The sequence below is a fragment of the Coregonus lavaretus genome (assembly GCF_964263955.1).
Source record: "Coregonus lavaretus genome assembly, chromosome: 17".
In the NCBI taxonomy this organism is placed as follows: Eukaryota; Metazoa; Chordata; class Actinopteri; order Salmoniformes; family Salmonidae; genus Coregonus; species Coregonus lavaretus.
In genome coordinates this window covers 39,635,077-39,655,216 of record NC_140004.1, presented here as the reverse complement: position 1 = coordinate 39,655,216, position 20,140 = coordinate 39,635,077, and the positions used below count along the sequence as shown (strand labels likewise).

The following is a 20,140-nucleotide window of genomic DNA, read 5'->3' as shown; positions in this document are numbered from 1 at the left end:
CCCTTGAGATAGGCCATCTTGTTTTCAATGGGGTCCATATGGAAGTGAAAGTACAAAATATGCCAGCTAGGATATTAATATGAGCAAATGAGACACAAATCATTATTTGAACAGGGTGTAATGAGCTTAAGTTTTCACATATTTTAGATTCTAATGTTAGGCTATAACCCCTACAGCTTACTATTCATTTTCCAGATATTTTCTTGAATGTGAAATATTATTTACAATTATAGTCTGCATAAGATTAGAGTGTATAATTATGTTTATTGATTTGAGGGTACATCCTTTGCTCATTATCACCAAAAGTTCATTTTCATCAAACTTGTACGATCAACCAATCACGGCTTTTGAAATGATGACTCATACCTAGCAACGGGGTCAACCACACCTCCTCACTAAGATAGGATTTTTCATCCATTCCTGGCTCAGAGTTCACTGAAAATGTTCTGGAATCACTTCTAAGCTAAAACTCCTGGCAAGGAATTTTTAGGTTAAGTTAGGAGCTCTCTGAGAGGATTCTCAGAATCTTTAAGGATACGGGCCCAGGTGTTCTGTCAACATTCTAGGAATGCCTAACTTAAACATTGTATGAGAGCATATTTTGTGTATTGGCAACCCCTCTCATCATATCCCCACAATGTTCCCACAACCTAAAGAAACATTCTGGGAACCTTTAAAGAACAGACAGAATGTGTTCTGGGAACGTTCTTGCAACATCAGGTGAATGTTTTTTGCACCCTAAAATAAACATTGTAGAATGACCAGGAATCATTTAGTATCTGAATGTGGCTTGAAATATCCAGTTCCATGTGATTTTTGGCTGTTGACTGCAGGAAAAAGAACAGATTCGAATCGGATATGCAAAAAAATAGGATTTGAATCACTTCAAACTGCCAGTGTGAACAAGGCTCAAGACACACCCATCTGTCAGAACTTTTCCCGCAGCTGTTTCTCCCCACTCAATCACAACAAACATACCTCCTGCAGGTTGAGTTCAATCACTACAGGCAGATGTATGGTGAGTTGCCGAAGGAATCTTTGAATAGGTCAGTAGCCTACAGAGCAATATGAGAAGAATGCAATTGCTGAATTTATGTATCTATATTCTAAACTGAGTGTTTTGATAACTTTCATGTATAGTAACAAGTCCATGTAGAATAAACTTCCCTTTACATAAAACTATATAAGCTAATATAATGTGTCGTTTAATCTTTCATTCCCAGCCAATACAGATACTGTGCCTATCAGCATTTTGTGTGGTGGCAATGGGGCTACGTTTGCAAACATGTCAGAGTGGTCATACCTTCCTGTGTGGTGTCCCATATACAACAGGAGTTCCCTGATCCTGGTGCAGAATACACAGGGTTTCTCCCTCCCCATGTTGACTGATACCATTCAATTCAACAATAAAAAAAGACAATACAAGTAATAGTTTTGTCTAGTAAAAATGTTATGTTGAGTGCCTGGTCTCTCTCAATTCAGAGACATCAGTATCAAGCCCGTCTGTCAGTCTGGACTTCATCACATCATCTTCATCACATCATCTTGCAAGTCACCATGTGCTGGCTCTGTGAACACATACACACATAGTCACTGTTCTATTACCAATGGCAGTTAGGATAGGTCATATCTGACACACAAACAGGTACTATGTTGAAGTTTGAACAGGTCAGATAAAACGTACCCAATTATGGTCTCCCCATCAAACGACCGAGGCTGGCGTCTGGCGAAAGCCTTTACAGTCCTCTCCATCTGTAGAAATAGACAGAGTTTATCAGTGACATATGGAATGAAAAGGGTGTTCCAAATACTGGACATTTCTGCTGTACTGTATAATTAGTAATCGCCTGAGTGCCAGGTCTCTCTCCATTCAGAGACGTCAGTATCAAGCCTGTCTGTCAGTGCCAGGTCTCTCTCCATTCAGAGACATCAGTATCAAGCCTGTCTGTCAGTGCCAGGTCTCTCTCCATTCAGAGACGTCAGTATCAAGCCTGTCTGTCAGTGCCAGGTCTCTCTCCATTCGGAGACGTCAGTATCAAGCCTGTCTGTCAGTGCCAGGTCTCTCTCCATTCAGAGACGTCAGTATCAAGCCTGTCTGTCAGTGCCAGGTCTCTCTCCATTCAGAGACGTCAGTATCAAGCCTGTCTGTCAGTGCCAGGTCTCTCTCCATTCAGAGACATCAGTATCAAGCCTGTCTGTCAGTGCCAGGTCTCTCTCCATTCAGAGACGTCAGTATCAAGCCTGTCTGTCGGTGCCAGGTCTCTCTCCATTCAGAGACGTCAGTATCAAGCCTGTCTGTCGGTGCCAGGTCTCTCTCCATTCAGAGACGTCAGTATCAAGCCTGTCTGTCGGTGCCAGGTCTCTCTCCATTCAGAGACGTCAGTATCAAGCCTGTCTGTCGGTGCCAGGTCTCTCTCCATTCAGAGACGTCAGTATCAAGCCTGTCTGTCGGTGCCAGGTCTCTCTCCATTCAGAGACGTCAGTATCAAGCCTGTCTGTCGGTGCCAGGTCTCTCTCCATTCAGAGACGTCAGTATCAAGCCTGTCTGTCGGTGCCAGGTCTCTCTCCATTCAGAGACGTCAGTATCAAGCCTGTCTGTCGGTGCCAGGTCTCTCTCCATTCAGAGACGTCAGTATCAAGCCTGTCTGTCGGTGCCAGGTCTCTCTCCATTCAGAGACGTCAGTATCAAGCCTGTCTGTCGGTGCCAGGTCTCTCTCCATTCAGAGACGTCAGTATCAAGCCTGTCTGTCGGTGCCAGGTCTCTCTCCATTCAGAGACGTCAGAATCAAGCCTGTCTGTCGGTGCCAGGTCTCTCTCCATTCAGAGACATCAGTATCAAGCCTGTCTGTCAGTGCCAGGTCTCTCTCCATTCAGAGACGTCAGTATCAAGCCTGTCTGTCGGTGCCAGGTCTCTCTCCATTCAGAGACGTCAGTATCAAGCCTGTCTGTCGGTGCCAGGTCTCTCTCCATTCAGAGACGTCAGTATCAAGCTTGTCTGTCGGTGCCAGGTCTCTCTCCATTCAGAGACGTCAGTATCAAGCCTGTCTGTCGGTGCCAGGTCTCTCTCCATTCAGAGACGTCAGTATCAAGCCTGTCTGTCGGTGCCAGGTCTCTCTCCATTCAGAGACGTCAGTATCAAGCCTGTCTGTCGGTGCCAGGTCTCTCTCCATTCAGAGACGTCAGTATCAAGCCTGTCTGTCGGTGCCAGGTCTCTCTCCATTCAGAGACGTCAGTATCAAGCCTGTCTGTCGGTGACAGGTCTCTCTCCATTCAGAGACATCAGTATCAAGCCTGTCTGTCGGTGCCAGGTCTCTCTCCATTCAGAGACGTCAGTATCAAGCCTGTCTGTCAGTGCCAGGTCTCTCTCCATTCAGAGACATCAGTATCAATCCTGTCTGTCGGTCAGGACTCTGTCACATCATCTTGCAAGTCTCCAAGTGCTGGCTCTATACATCCATCTCTGAACACATACACACAGTCACTGTTCTATAACCAATGGCAGTTAGGATAGATGATATCTGACAAACAAACGTATACTATGTTGAAGTTTGAACAGGTCAGACAAACCTACCTAATTCTGGTCTCCCAAATCGACAACCATTGGTGAACCGGCAAGAGGTGAGGCTGGAGGTGAGTTCTTTGCCAGAGCCCCATTGATGGGCATAGCAGCGTAGATCAGCTCCTGGCACCTCATCAAAGATACTGATCGGTCACACACAAATACACACAAAAAGTATCATTGGTGGTTATTATTAACCTGGTGGAACCAACCTGATCACTGCATTCCCCTTTCTATTCCACTTCAGATATAATAAAATGTGAAGTGAAATAGAATGGTGAACACAGATTCAGGCTTGTTCCATGTAGAACCCTCTTTCGGATCCATGTAGAACCCTCTTTTCGGTTCCATGTAGAACCAAAAAGAGTTCTACCTGGAACCAAAAAGGGTTCTCCAATGGGAACAGCCGAAGAACCCTTTTGGAACTCTTTTATTCTAAGAGTGTACTGGTATACTCACCACCATTGGGGACCAACATACTCCAACCACCTATTCCACATGTTAGGGTATTAGAGTCCTTCGGCAGGGCATGCAAACCATAGTTGGCTGTGCATCCTGCTGGAAGCATGCATTGTCGAACTGTAGCCGGAGGCATGGTCAATCCGTTTAGGGCTTTTCAGTCTAAAACGGCCGTGATCCTTTGAACATATTGGGAGTGATGAAACAACGGAGCCCCATTCAATGAAGGGAAGCGAAGTGGGCGGAGGGGCAATTTGCATGTGGAGCTTGGCAAAAAGGGGTATGAATTGTTGACATAATTGTAATCCAAACCAAACCTTCATTTACTTGTTGTGACACACTCAGGTTCAAACTCCATTTTAGACGAGACTGACTTTATGAACAAAATTATCCTATTTCCACTTTGTAGTACATTTTTGACACTAGAATACATGTTTTTGACTCATATTGATGCTACATAGGCCGTTTCCAAAGGGATTCGTTGGTTTTAAGGGGCAGCCACTCTTTAAGTGAAGGCAATCGTTGTACAAACAGCACACGTGAGTGAAAGGCATCTGGTAAATAGGGGATGATAAGTATATAACAAGACATGTTGCTAATATAAATCTAAGGTGGAGGGGCAGGTGCTAGTTTAGTAAGAGTCAGTGTCATTTGTGACACGTGCAGGAGGGCCTGAGCATCTGTTCTTTTGCCCTCCTATAAGAAAAGTGCCCTTTCAGATTGGAAGTATTTTTTTATTAATACATTTTTTTTTTACTTTAGTCTGTTTTCTGATCTGTAAAGAATTGCCCATCAAATTAGATCATTTCTCATTTTTGAAGCTTGGAAAATGACTCTCCTCTGCCCCCACGCAAGCACGCACTGCACTCGTCTTCCTGCTGATGCACATTCAGATGCTACCGGTGCCTAGCAGTAGTATAAAGTATGGCTAGTTTTTAGTTGTATGTCGTCTCTCACGGTCAGGTACAGGTAAGGGTTCAATTGTACGTTTTTTAAGTAGGCGTACAACGCAGATGATAGCAGCAGAGAGAGAACAAAGAGAAGAGAGGTTGCTGAGAGAGAACAAAGAGAACAGAGGGTGCTGAGAGAGAACAAAGAGAAGAGAGTATGCTGAGAGAGAACAAAGAGAAGAGAGGATGCTGAGAGAGAACAAAGAGAAGAGAGGATGCTGAGAGAGAACAAATAGAAGAGAGGATGCTGAGAGAGAACAAATAGAAGAGAGGATGCTGAGAGAGAACAAAGAGAAGAGAGGATGCTGAGAGAGAACAAAGAGAACAGAGGATGCTGAGAGAGAACAAAGAGAACAGAGTATGCTGAGAGAGAACAAAGAGAACAGAGGATGCTGAGAGAGAACAAAGAGAACAGAGGATGCTGAGAGAGAACAAAGAGAAGAGAGGATGCTGAGAGAGAACAAAGAGAACAGAGGATGCTGAGAGAGAACAAAGAGAACAGAGGATGCTGAGAGAGAACAAAGAGAACAGAGGATGCTGAGAGAGAACAAAGAGAACAGAGGATGCTGAGAGAGAACAAAGAGAAGAGACGCAGAGAGATGGAAGAACTGAAGGCAATGTTTGAAGGAGAGCGTCTAGAGGAAGAAGAGGAAGAAGAAGAAGAAGAGAAACTGAGGGGAAAACATGAAATAGAGCCTAAGAAGAAACCGCTTTGTAAGTGCAGGTGTTGGAGCAGACATGGGTGCTGCATGCGGAGCTGCTATGGGAATAGTTGGAGGACCAGCTGGTGCGGCAGTAGGAGCTCTGAATGCGTCACGCATGAGCGAAGCTGTGAAAAATAAATGCTTGATGATACATTTAATCTGCTGCGCTATCTATCATCTTGTCTGCTACAGTTAATACTGTAATAATGGGTATCATCCAAGTATAAAGACATTGCATTCAGATTATATTATGGCATATTCCATGCATCTTCAACGTGGGGATTATGGCTATTGAATTTATTCAAGGGATGTGGGCTAATACATTATTATAAAAAATATATATATATGCCATAGGCATTTCTAAGCTTTTAGATAGCTACGGGGTTGATTGTTCTGTTTACATTGTCTGTTGTTCAGTAAAGCTTCATGAGATCAATGCAGATTCTGTTCTATGTTCATTATGTCAACACACAACCTCTTTTCAAAGTCTTTTGTTGCTCATTGTTATTTCAGTGGGCCTATCGTGAGTGGGCCTATCATGAGTGGGCCTATCGTGAGTGGGCCTATCATGAGTGGGCCTATCATGAGTGGGCCTATCATGAGTGGGCCTATAATGCAACAGGAGCCATGATTAGAGGAAAAGTTGCAGAGGTTTTTCACTTCTGGTGACAGTTTTCTGGTTGCAGTTCTCCATGGTATCCACTAGATGGAAACAAACTATGTGATAGAGGTCTACTTTTTGCTGTACACTGTGGGGTACAGTGTCATCCAGTGGAGGCTGGTGGGAAGAGCTATAGGAGGACAGGCTCAATGTAATGGCTGGAATGGAATAAATGGAACGGTATCAAACATATGGAAACCACATTTGACTTCGTTCCATATATTCCATTCCAGCCATTACAATGAGCCCGTCCTCCTATAGCTCTTCCCACCAGCCTCCTTTAGTGTCATCATAGCGCCTCTGGGTTAGAGGGGAAAGACTAAGGGAACTTTTCTGACCAGCATCCCATTGACAGCCCGACTAGCCAAAATATATAACTGACCCTTACCTTAACCTTAATCTAATCTTAACCAATTTGAAAATGAAATTTCAGAGAGCTGTCATCGTACTTCTATCCAGATGATGATTTCACACAGGTTCTTAATAAAAAATTTACAAACTTGAAGCAATATACAATGAAAACTGAGATGTGATGTCATATACTTCTTGTATGTGGCATGTAGTGTAAGCCAACTATCATTCAATTGGAAAGTTGATTGCTCAAAGATAGCAGAAATTGGAGACAGCCAGTTAGATCATCTTTCTTCCTTCTTCCTCCTTATAAACTTCCATTTAAATTCAAAGGGTCAACGTTCACTTTGAAATACCAGAATGTGAATGAATGCCTCCTAGTCATGAAATGTTTCATTGTGAGTTTGTTATAATCAGTGTGTGACTCAGCCATGAAGTTACTCAATCAACCTCAGTGGTAACCATGATCCTTCTAGTGATCTCACCCAATGGGAATCAGCACATCCTTGTTCATTTCATGTGAAAACCATTGTGTACGTGCTATTGTCACTGCCTCCTGGGGTTTCCCAATGGTACTCTATTACATATTTAGTGCACTCTACGGCTCTGGTCAAATGTAATGCGCTATATAGGCAGGGTTGGGTAGTAAAGGATTACATGTACAGTGAGGGAAAAAAGTATTTGATCCCCTGCTGATTTTGTACACTTGCCCACTGACAAAGACATGATCAGTCTATAATTTTAATGGTAGGTTGATTTGAACAGTGAGAGACAGAATAACAACAAAAAAATCCAGAAAAACGCATGTCAAAAATGTTATAAATTGATTTGTATTTTATTGAGGGAAATAAGTATTTGACCCCCTCTCAATCAGAAAGATTTCTGGCTCCCAGGTGTCTTTTATACAGGTAACGAGCTGAGATTAGGAGCACACTCTTAAAGGGAGTGCTCCTAATCTCAGCTTGTTACCTGTATAAAAGACACCTGTCCACAGAAGCAATCAATCTATCAGATTCCAAACTCTCCACCATGGCCAAGACCAAAGAGCTCTTCAAGGATGTTAGGGAAAAGATTGTAGACCTACCCAAGGCTGGAATGGGCTACATGACCATTGCCAAGCAGCTTGGTGAGAAGTTGGTGCGATTATTCGCAAATGGAAGAAACACAAAAGAACTGTCAATCTCCCTCGGCCTGGGGCTCCATGCAAAATCTCACCTCGTGGAGTTGCAATGATCATGAGAATGGTGAGGAATCAGCCCAGAACTACACGGGAGGATCTTGTCAATGATCTCAAGGCAGCTGGGACCATAGTCACCAAGAAAACAATTGGTAACACACTACGCCGTGAAGGACTGAAATCCTGCAGCGCCCGCAAGGTCCCCCTGCTCAAGAAAGCACATATACATGCCCGTCTGAAGTTTGCCAACGAACATCTGAATGATTCAGAGGAGAACTGGGTGAAAGTGTTGTGGTCAGATGAGACCAAAATCGAGCTCTTTGGCATCAACTCAACTCGCCGTGTTTGGAGGAGGAGGAATGCTGCCTATGACCCCAAGAACACCATCCCCACCGTCAAACATGGAGGTGGAAACATTATGCTTTGGGGCTGTTTTCCTGCTAAGGGGACAGGACAACTTCACCGCATCAAAGGGACGATGGATGGGGCCATGTACCGTCAAATCTTGGGTGAGAACCTCCTTCCCTCAGCCAGGGCATTAAAAATGGGTCGTGGATGGGTATTCCAGCATGACAATGACCCAAAACACACGGCCAAGGCAACAAAGGAGTGGCTCAAGAAGAAGCACATTAAGGTCCTGGAGTGGCCCAGCCAGTCTCCAGACCTTAATCCCATAGAAAATCTGTGGAGGTAGCTGAAGGTTCGAGTTGCCAAACATCAGCCTCCAAACCTTAATGACTTGGAGAAGATCTGCAAAGAGGAGTGGGACAAAATCCCTCCTGAGATGTGTGCAAACCTGGTGGCCAACTACAAGAAACGTCTGACCTCTGTGATTGCCAACAAGGGTTTTGCCACCAAGTACTAAGTCAAAATCCAGAAAAGAGCCGTTAAATTCTACAACCACCTAAAAGGAAGCAATTCCCAAACCTTCTATAACAAAGCCATCACCTACAGAGAAATGAACCTGGAGAAGAGCCCCCTAAGCAAGCTGGTCCTAGGGCTCTGTTCACAAACAGACCCCACAGAGCCCCAGGACAGCAACACAATTAGACCCAACCAAATCATGAGAAAACAAAAATATAATTACTTGACACATTGGAAAGATTTTACAAAAAAACTGAGCAAACTAGAATGCTATTTGTCCCTAAACAGAGAGTACACAGTGGCAGAATACCTGACCACTGTGACTGACCCAAAATTAAGGAAATCTTTGATTATGTACAGACTCAGTGAGCATAGCCTTGCTATTGAGTCCCGTGTAGCTCAGTTGGTAGAGCACGGCACTTGCAACACCAGGGTTGTGGGTTTGATTCCCACGGGGGGCCAGTATGAAAGAATGTATGCACTCACTAACTGTAAGTCGCTCTGGATAAGAGCGTCTGCTAAATGACTCAAATGTAAATGTAAATGTCATGTTTTGCAGAGGGGTCAAATACTTATTTGTCTCATTAAAATGCAAATAAATGTATAACATTTTTTACATGCGTTTTTCTGGATTTTTGTTTTGTTATTCTGTCTCTCACTGTTCAAATAAACCTACCATTACAATTATAGACTGATCATGTCTTTGTCAGTGGGAAAACGTACAAAATCAGCAGGGGATCAAATACTTTTTTCCCTCACTGTAACAGGGATTATGTAATACAATTACAAAAATGAAGTAACTGTAATCAACCCGGATCACGTAAAAAATAAATGTTATCGGATTACAGTTACATTCTTAAAAACAGCGGATTACATTATGGATTACTTAATCTAATATCAATATTACAATTTGATTCACTTCAGTGATGCTGCTGTTTAGTGCATAGACCTCCTGACATAGTCCCACCTCAGCAAGACTATTGTCTCTATCTGATGGGCCATCAGAGGCGTGGATGGGCTTTTTATTGTATTCAGTCTGTTTGAGTAGGATAGGCTTTCAGAACATTCACACCAAGGATGTAATCATTAGTCCAAACATTTGCAAACCCAATTAAAACATGAGTTTCTATTGGACAAATTCAAGAAAACATTTTGCAACAGAATTGGCATAATGAATACGACCCTGGCCTACCGGTCAAACCGCAGACAGTCGTCTGGACTACATAGAGCTCTCATAGGCCTACCTGTGCAGGTCCAGCCTGGTCTCATAGACTAGATGTAACATAGTAAATGTAATCCAAGACACACAAATTAGTATGATATATTATGGTTACAGAAGACAGAAGGTTACTTCAGGCAAAAAATGAAGGCATGTAAGAAAAACGTCTAGCAACCCAAAGGTTGCGTGTTCGAATCTCAACTCGGACAACTTCAGCATTTTAGCTAATTAGCAATTTTGCAACTACTTACTTATTTTTAGCTACTTTGCAACTATGTAGCATGTTAGTTAACCCTCCCCACAACAAATTGCAATTTGTAACATATCATACAAATTGTAATTCGTAACATACAGTATCATGCGAAATGGATGATGGACATCCACATATTAATACATAACAAACATAACATATACTAATTGGCATGGGTCAGATTTACATTTACTATGTTACGTCTACCCTTGAGTCCAGGCTGGCAGGTCGGTTCCTCTCAGTCTCCTTTAATCAGTGGCAAAATTAGCGCACAAGCTCCTAAACCCCTAACCTGCGCGCTGTGCATTTGCGTCTCTTCCTTTCGTGTAGAAAAAATACAACTGGTATCGATAGGCTGCAGACTTTCCATATTGGTGCCCGCCACTACTGATACTCATCCAATCGATGGAGAGCTTTAGTGTGCTGCTGACAAACAGCATGTTCCAAGGGATGGGCCAGAGCAAGCTGCTGTACAGAAAATCGAATAGTCTTGCATCCTATCACTCCTCATAATGTGCTGAAAATGAACAAATCTGCGCAGCTATTCTATAATCTGTAACATGGTGTTTGAGTCTACTTTTCAAGGAGACTAGGCCTAATTTTATTATATTGACAATTAAATTCTAAAACAAAATTCTGGAAAGAAAACAAACTATTAAAATAGGTTGAAAGAACTTGTAAAATATTCCGTTCCATCTTTCTTCTTTTGAATATTAGCTGCAAGTTATCCAAAGTAATGGGATTACATAACTCATTTAGAGTAATCCAAAGGATTACGTTACTGATTACTTTATTTGTCATGTAGCTGTAATCAGTACATATTACATTTTTCAAGCGATCCGCCCAACACTGTATGTATAGTACCCATAGGACTCAGGTCAAAAGTAGTGCACTATATAGGGTGTAGGGTGCCATTTGAGACACAGGCCTGGTGCATTACCTTCTTGTTTGCTTTCCTCCCCCATTCCAGGAAATGCAAGCAAGGATGACTTCCTTGTAGAGCAGGGTGTTGACTCACTCACTGCTGATCCCACAGCCTTCCCTTACCTTCACTTCACTGTTGTCATACTGAGTGAGACTCAAGGCGCTCAGCTGGAATACCTTACCACAAACCTTTCACCATAGGATTTACCTGACTCTCAGACATCAAACTTCTCTCCTTTTGCTTATGTTTTAAGTGTGGGAGCACCTGTAAGTAGAGATGTTTATTTTTCAAATCATTAATATTTGTTTGATGTATGAAAGATACTATTATATTATAATTACATTATTAAAGACTTGGATACTCTTTAAGAGTCACTCAGTCTAAATCTCCATGCTGTGTTTGCTGAGTATGAGCACAGAACAGTTTTTTCTTGTTGGTTTAATGATGAAGAGCAACTAAATGTTTTCTTTGTTGTGGTTTCATTCATAAAGTTTCATTCATTCATTCATAAATTAATGAATTCAGAATTCATTCTTAAAGTTTCATTCATTCGTATTTCATAAAATCCACCCCAGTTATTACATTGTAGGACTACTGTATGTGAAATCTTGAAAAGAAAACTTACATTTTCTCATAGTAATCTAGTTATTTTCTTCAGTGCACTCAGACATGACAAGGTAATTGGTTAAAGGGGCTATCTGGGATTTGAAAAGCAACAAATCAGCTATATAAACTACAATGGCTATATATAATGTATTTACAAGTCTAAAATAGTATCTACCAATTCCAGATGGCCTCTTAAAAAGTGCTGTGTGTATACAGTTATTTTGATCCCTACTTGTCGTAACCTTTTTGGGGTACAAAATGTTTTATAAAGAAAAGTTCCTATCACAGGAGGATGTTGTACACAGAGCTGCTGCGGTTGTGGGATGAAGCGGTGAAGGCAGTGGATGCCAGAGACTGGCAGGGAGCCCTGTCTAAACTGAACCAGATCACTGAACCTACCTCCCGTACTCTATTTCTGACTGCCTCTGCTCACCTTGCCCTGGGGCAGCTGGAGGCTGCCATCCAGGTAAGTCTGGAGGACTGCTGTCAAGAGTGATTGATCGATCTCTGAAAGGATTTCTTTGTGTGTGAGTGCGTCTAATATTTATCTGTCGCCCTGTGATGCCGTCACCCTGTGAAGGCTTTAGACCAGACCATAGCCAAGGATGCACGACTTGCAGTTGGCTTTTTCCAAAGAGCTGGAACACTCATAATGGCTAGCAGGTAAAGAGATCACTGTACAACATTTAGGTTCCTCTTCTGTCAACTGATGTTGTTCTCTCTTTTATTAAAGTAAACAACAGGATGTACAGGTCAATGTGTATGTCCCGTGTAGCTCAGTTGGTAGAGCATGGAGTTGTGGGTTCGATTCCCACGGGGGGCCAGTATGAAAATGTATGCACTCATTAACTGTAGGTCGCTCTGGATAAGAGTGTCTGCAAAATGTAAATGTATGTACAGCGTTTAGATGTCAATTAACCTATGAAGGCAAACGGCTGTCTATTCATGCTATAGATTACAAAAGACAGACATCATATCTTCCATCCCACTCTCTTTGTCCGTGTGTCCGTGTGTCCGTGTGTCCGTGTGTCCGTGTGTCCGTGTGTCCGTGTAGGCTGGAGGAGGCTCTGAATGACTGTATCTCAGCTCAGAAACACATGAGAGGGAACACGGTCATTGACTACAAACAGCTGGGGCTACGCTACAAGCTCTACAGCTGGCAGGTACAACAGACTTACACCACAGTGTTATAGATGTAGACTTACACCACGGTGTTATAGATGTAGACTTACACCACAGTGTTATAGATGTAGACTTACACCACGGTGTTATAGATGTAGACTTACACCACGGTGTTATAGATGTAGACTTACACCACGGTGTTATAGATGTAGACTTACACCACGGTGTTATAGATGTAGACTTACACCACAGTGTTATAGATGTAGACTTACACCACGGTGTTATAGATGTAGACTTACACCACTGTGTTATAGATGTAGACTTACACCACAGTGTTATAGATGTAGACTTACACCACGGTGTTATAGATGTAGACTTACACCACTGTGTTATAGATGTAGACTTACACCACGGTGTTATAGATGTAGACTTACACCACGGTGTTATAGATGTAGACTTACACCACGGTGTTATAGATGTAGACTTACACCACGGTGTTGTAGATGTAGACTTACACCACGGTGTTATAGATGTAGACTTACACCACGGTGTTATAGATGTAGACTTACATCACAGTGTTATAGATGTAGACTTACACCACGGTGTTATAGATGTAGACTTACACCACGGTGTTATAGATGTAGACTTACACCACAGTGTTATAGATGTAGACTTACACCACAGTGTTATAGATGTAGATTTACACCACAGTGTTATAGATGTAGACTTACACCACTGTGTTATAGATGTAGACTTACACCACAGTGTTATAGATGTAGACTTACACCATAGTGTTATAGATGTAGACTTACACCACAGTGTTATAGATGTAGACTTACACCATAGTGTTATAGATGTAGACTTACACCACGGTGTTATAGATGTAGACTTACACCACAGTGTTATAGATGTAGACTTACACCACGGTGTTATAGATGTAGACTTACACCACAGTGTTATAGATGTAGACTTACACCATAGTGTTATTGATGTAGACTTACACCACGGTGTTATAGATGTAGACTTACACCACGGTGTTATAGATGTAGACTTACACCACGGTGTTATAGATGTAGACTTACACCACAGTGTTATAGATGTAGACTTACACCACAGTGTTATAGATGTAGACTTACACCATGGTGTTATAGATGTAGACTTACACCACAGTGTTATAGATGTAGACTTACACCATAGTGTTATAGATGTAGACTTACACCACGGTGTTATAGATGTAGACTTACACCACGGTGTTATAGATGTAGACTTACACCACAGTGTTATAGATGTAGACTTACACCACTGTGTTATAGATGTAGACTTACACCACGGTGTTATAGATGTAGACTTACACCACGGTGTTATAGATGTAGACTTACACCACAGTGTTATAGATGTAGACTTACACCACGGTGTTATAGATGTAGACTTACACCACAGTGTTATAGATGTAGACTTACACCACGGTGTTATAGATGTAGACTTACACCACGGTGTTATAGATGTAGACTTACACCACAGTGTTATAGATGTAGACTTACACCACGGTGTTATAGATGTAGACTTACACCACGGTGTTATAGATGTAGACTTACACCACGGTGTTATAGATGTAGACTTACACCACGGTGTTATAGATGTAGACTTACACCACTGTGTTATAGATGTAGACTTACACCACGGTGTTATAGATGTAGACTTACACCACGGTGTTATAGATGTAGACTTACACCACGGTGTTATAGATGTAGACTTACACCACGGTGTTATAGATGTAGACTTACACCACAGTGTTATAGATGTAGACTTACACCACGGTGTTATAGATGTAGACTTACACCACAGTGTTATAGATGTAGACTTACACCACGGTGTTATAGATGTAGACTTACACCACAGTGTTATAGATGTAGACTTACACCACAGTGTTATAGATGTAGACTTACACCACAGTGTTATAGATGTAGACTTACACCACAGTGTTATAGATGTAGACTTACACCACAGTGTTATAGATGTAGACTTACACCACGGTGTTATAGATGTAGACTTACACCATAGTGTTGTAGATGTACTTGTACCTTACAGGTGTTATAGATGAACTTGTACCTTACAGGTGTTATAGATGTACTTGTACCTTACAGGTGTACACCATGTACCAGTAGTGGAGTACAGTACGATCAAACAAGATTCAAAATGTATGTGACAATCCAAATATACGGTCTATAGCCCAGTGCTCCAAATGGTGAAAGATATCTGAATTAAAGATGCACTCCAGCTATTTTTTAAAAACTTTTCCTAAACAATATCCCAAGTATAAATACAGTAATGTTCACACCCTTAAGGGTAAAACAAGTAATTTGAGCAAAATAGTGTTTTTAGACCCAACTGCAATCTTCAAGGAGTTGGTCTGATGGTCAGATGTCGTCGGCCTCCCCCCATGCTTGCGGGAACAATAGAGGAGCAATAGAGGAGAGGCCACCCCCTCTGCTATGTCATGAAATACCTCGACCACCTATTGAGATTAACCTTTTGTTAGATAAATCAGGTGAGAAAGGAGACTGGAGTGCATCTTTAAGGATGCATCACAAATGGCACCATATTCTCTTTAAAGGGCACTCATTTTGGCTATGGGACCTGGTATAACAGAGCTCTGGTCAAAAGAAATGCACTATATAGGGAATAGGGTGCCATTTGGGATGCACTTGAGAAATTAAAGACTGAGAATATCCCCAGGTATTTCAACACTTCCATTGTGCGGGCCAAAAGCCAGATACCCCACCTTTTAGGGACCTTTGACAAAGCCTCATTGAATGAAGGGAAACAAGTTTAGGAGATTTACTTCGTAGTGAAGATAAGACATATTCCACATTTATAGCCCAGGTCATATACACCTGTGGCTGTGTTTGCCTCAAACTGGGCTAACCACTATGTGTCTGTCTGTCTGGACATTACAATTTTTTCCTAAATCTATCAGCTAGAACAAATATGGTTGTTGCATTTGTTTTATTAATCATATTTGTGAGACCTTTATAGATTAAAGTTCAATGACTTCTTTTATTGGCTGTATTTCTGTTCAGAGATGAAAACGCCAATGTTTTCAATTGCAGCAACATTAAGCTAGGCTCTGTCATGGGCAGTTGTTGAGTATTACTTTTCTTTGTGATCATATCTGGCCTTAATATGTGGCCCATATCTGGCCTCTTATAATCTCCACCCGGCACAGCCAGAAAAGGACTGGCCACCCCTCAGAGCCTGGTTCCTCTCTAGGTTTCTTCCTAGGTTCCTGCCTTTCTAGGGAGTTTTTCCTAGCCACCGTGCTTCTACATCTGCAGTGCTTGCTCTTTGGGGTTTTAGGCTGGGTTTCTGTAAAGTACTTTGTGACATCTGCTGATGTAAAAAAGGGCTTTCTAAATAAATGTGATTTGATCTGGAGAGTGTTATTAGTAGACCGTCCCATCGGGCTCTGGTCAAAAGTAGTGCACTACATAGGGAATGGGGTGCACTATATAAGGAATAGGGTGCCATTTGTGACAGACACTATGTTTCTCTGTGGTTGTCCAGGTCTTGTATAACGCAGCAGCTGTCCACTCCAGATTGAACCAGTTGGATAAAGCCAGAGATATCCTACTCTCAGCCTCCCAGGAGAAAGGAGGAGGGAACGTGGAAGTGGCTTTAGACAGTATCTCTGTAAGTACACTACCGGAAAACATTGTTCACTAGAATAACAGACATTGGATTCTCCCCTCTCCACATAGGGCCTGAGTTTTTTTCTTACTGATCAAGTCACATGGTATGAAAAAAACTCCTGTCTTGGCTGCAGTTCTCTCTTTCCTGAATTACCCTCTCTTTCTCTCTCTTTCTCTCTGTGTGTGTGCCTTCACCCCCAGAGGGGAGAGGTGCTGCCTGTCCTCCTGGTGCCAGAGGGAGAGGTGTTCCGGCCCAGGAAACAGGACGTAGAACAGCTGGAACAGAGAGACTTCCTGGGCAAACCAAAGGTAAAGTAGCACCACACCACACTGATGTACACAGGCACAGTAACATAGAGTACATCCCAAATGGCACCCGATTCCTTATATAGTGTACTACTTTTGATCAGGGCCTATTGGGATCTGGTCAAAAGTAGTGCACTATATAGGGAATAGGGTGCCATTTGGGACACATTTATAGTGACTTATCTCTGTGTGTGTGTGTGTGTGTGTGTGTGTGTGTGTGTGTGTGTGTGTGTGTGTGTGTGTGTGTGTGTGTGTGTGTGTGTGTCAATCGAATCAGATTGAATCACAGATTGGTATTTTCCTGTGCTTTCAGGTCATCTCCTCTATGATTCCCAATGATGACTTTGGTGGATTTGAACCTCTCAGGATCCAGGTAAGACCACTGTTAACATAGCATTGGAAGTACACCTTGTATGAGTCCCAAATAACACCCTATTCCCTATATAGTGCACTGCTTTTGACCAGAGTCCTTATGCCATTCTGCCATCTGGGACACAGCCTATGCCCTCTGCCTCTCTCTCTGACTGTGACTCTGTCCTCCGAACAGAAACCTGGATACTACGAGCCCAAGGTGGATAGAGTGGAGTAAGTAATATTATTCACACTGACATTCAATTATGTTCCAAAAACCCTGTAATTATTCTGTCATGGTCATGGACACCAGAAGAAAATAAGCTCAGAACTGATATTTGAATCCAAAAAAAGATGTTCATTGTTAATATGGTGGTATGAGTAACATATTTTTAAGACAAAGGGCTCTGACCGAAACGTTGATAATAAATGTACAGGTGTCAAATTATGTGTGTTTATCTTTCTACAGTGTTGATTGGGAGATAAGCATGCTAGTGTGCATGTTAACCCTTCACTTCTAATGCTGTCTTTGCCTCCCCATAGGGATTCTCGCTACATGCGTCTGCGTACCCCCTACATGTCCAAAGCTCCTGGGCAGCTGACAGTGCCTGGGGGAGCCATGGTGTTTCTCTTCAGTGATGTGGACAGAGATGGACTGGCCACAGTCATACATGATGGACAGGTGAGAGACACCTGTAAAGAGTGGGTTAACTCCCTGCACCTGTAAAGAGTGGGTGAACTCCCTGCACCTGTAAAGAGTGGGTTACTCCCTGCACCTGTAAAGAGTGGGTTAACTCCCTGCACCTGTAAAGAGTGGGTTAACTCCCTACACCTGTAAAGAGTGTGTTAACTCCCTACACCTGTAAAGAGTGGGTTAACTCCCTACACCTGTAAAGAGTGGGTTAACTCCCTGCACCTGTAAAGAGTGTGTTAACTCCCTGCACCTGTAAAGAGTGGGTTAACTCCCTACACCTGTAAATAATGTGTGTTGTCTGGGAGGGTTGAGAATTGAGCAGAAGACACATTTATGTTGTTCGCTGTAATGTATGAACAATAAAGTTGTATTGTACAATAGTAACTGGCTAGGATGTTCTATTATGAATTACAAAGCACATAAGACTAATGCAATACTTCCACATTCCACAAGAGGCGCTGCTGTCCCATAGCTGTCTCCCGTTTCCTAACACAACAACACCTCCTTTTATTGTGGCCTGCCTTCTTTCTGTATGATTGTATATCTATTCAATTTATGATTATCACTCATCTTTCCTTTTGTTTCTCTTTCGTCGTTTAGAAAGGACTTGTCCCCATGACCCTGCTGGACCCAGTGGATGTCAAGAAGTCCAAAGGCAGAAAAATGAATAAAGTAAGGCTTTCTATCTTCATCTTAGAGTTTCTTATTTCATCGCATTTGATGGTTGACTAAGACGATGTAGCTATTTCCATAATGGTGAACAGAATGTGACAATCCTGTTTTAGAGCAGCTTCAAGTTTTGAATCTCAACTGGGTTGTTCTCTCAACGTTCAGTTATAGAGTAATGCTGAACAGAGCTGTATGCTGACTCTCCTCCTCTACCCACAGTGGAAAAAGTGGTGTCAGGAAAAAAAGTTGTAGGTCTATTAATGTGTACCAAAGTCACACCTGCTTAACACTTGTAGATGTGCAGGACAGACAGGGTTGTTGAAAACCCTTGGATTTGAACGAAAAGGGAATGAGGTGTCACAAGAGGAATAGCAATTATGAGCCCAGCCTGTCTGGATGTTTCACTGCTTTAATGGTAGGCACAGAGAGCGGTGTGTTACCTTGACTACTCTGGCTGTGTCCTCCACAGAGTATTCCCAGTGGGATCCCCCTCCCACCGGGCCTCAAGCCGCCCACTCGCCCACAGAGCCAGCTCAGCCACGAAGAACGTCCGCAGGGTAGGCTCACCTTGTTTAACCCCACTGGCAGAGCACAAGACCAATGGGATGGAGCCAGGCCATGCCAGCATCCATCTTAACCTTTAAAGCACCTTTATGTTGTTAATTTAACAATAATAATAATAATTATTATTTATTTAACTATTATAGTATTTTTAATTACACAAAGAATCTCAAAGTGCTTTAAATCATATTGTAACAGTCGTCATTCTGCCAGCCCCATTAACTATTAATGTGTACATTTTACAGTCATGAAAACCTCTTCACTGATTATTGTCTGTGTTCAGCCTTTTTAATCGTGTGCTGTATCTCATCTGCAGAGAGCCCAGATAGAGAGGCATCTCCATCCTTCTATGCCTCTGCCACCCACCTACCAACCACCTCCACCCCGCCACCCAGTTACCCATCCACAGTGGACAGGCCCACTGAGCTGGTGAGTAAAGGGTCTGACTTAATCAGTGTTTTTATCTGAGTGTGTAACTCTTGATCTCTGTCGGAAATAACACATGTAAAGGTCAAATTAATATTATGATAATGCTATTTATTTCTCTGAAGTTATTAGGTTCAAACAATTAGTAAATCTGTCCTCCAGTTGGTTGAAGAAGAATGTGTGTCAGCCACAGGAGGTTGGTAGCACCTTAATTGGGGAGGACAGGCTAGTGGTAATGGCTGGAGCAGAATAGGTGGAATGGTATCAAATACATCAAACACATGGTTTCTATGTGTTTGATGCCATTCCAATCGCTCCGTTCCAGCCATTATTATGAACCGTCCTCCCCTCAGCAGCCTCCACTGGTGTCAGCCTGACTCGAAGAAGGATCATTTGACATAATCCACTAAATACAGTATGTTGTGCTGTACTTCTAGCTGCATGGGTTTACATACTGTACACTATGCAGATAGGGTTGTGGATAACTTCTAATTCATTTTATGACTCATCATTTTCAAGTGTCTGGTGTAATGGAATACTGATGATTTGGCCTGATTAAGTCAATGCAAAGCCCAGGGGAGGGAGAGGTAGTCAGTT

At 42.4% G+C, this 20,140-nt stretch overlaps 1 protein-coding gene across 1 annotated transcript; it reads left to right on the top strand.

The window, feature by feature from the left end:
- Nucleotides 1-11,334: 11,334 nt before the first annotated feature.
- LOC311144393 (neutrophil cytosol factor 2-like) lies at nt 11,335-19,585 on the top strand (the record flags this gene model as incomplete). Its single annotated transcript, XM_084180406.1, has 12 exons — nt 11,335-11,385; nt 12,014-12,191; nt 12,306-12,388; nt 12,780-12,888; nt 16,412-16,537; nt 16,738-16,845; nt 17,156-17,215; nt 17,390-17,427; nt 17,737-17,875; nt 18,488-18,559; nt 19,026-19,113; nt 19,434-19,585. The coding sequence occupies exons 2-12, from the start codon at nt 12,018-12,020 to the stop codon at nt 19,583-19,585; spliced, it is 1,149 nt and encodes a 382-aa protein (XP_084036532.1). The 5' UTR covers nt 11,335-11,385; nt 12,014-12,017.
- Nucleotides 19,586-20,140: the final 555 nt, after the last annotated feature.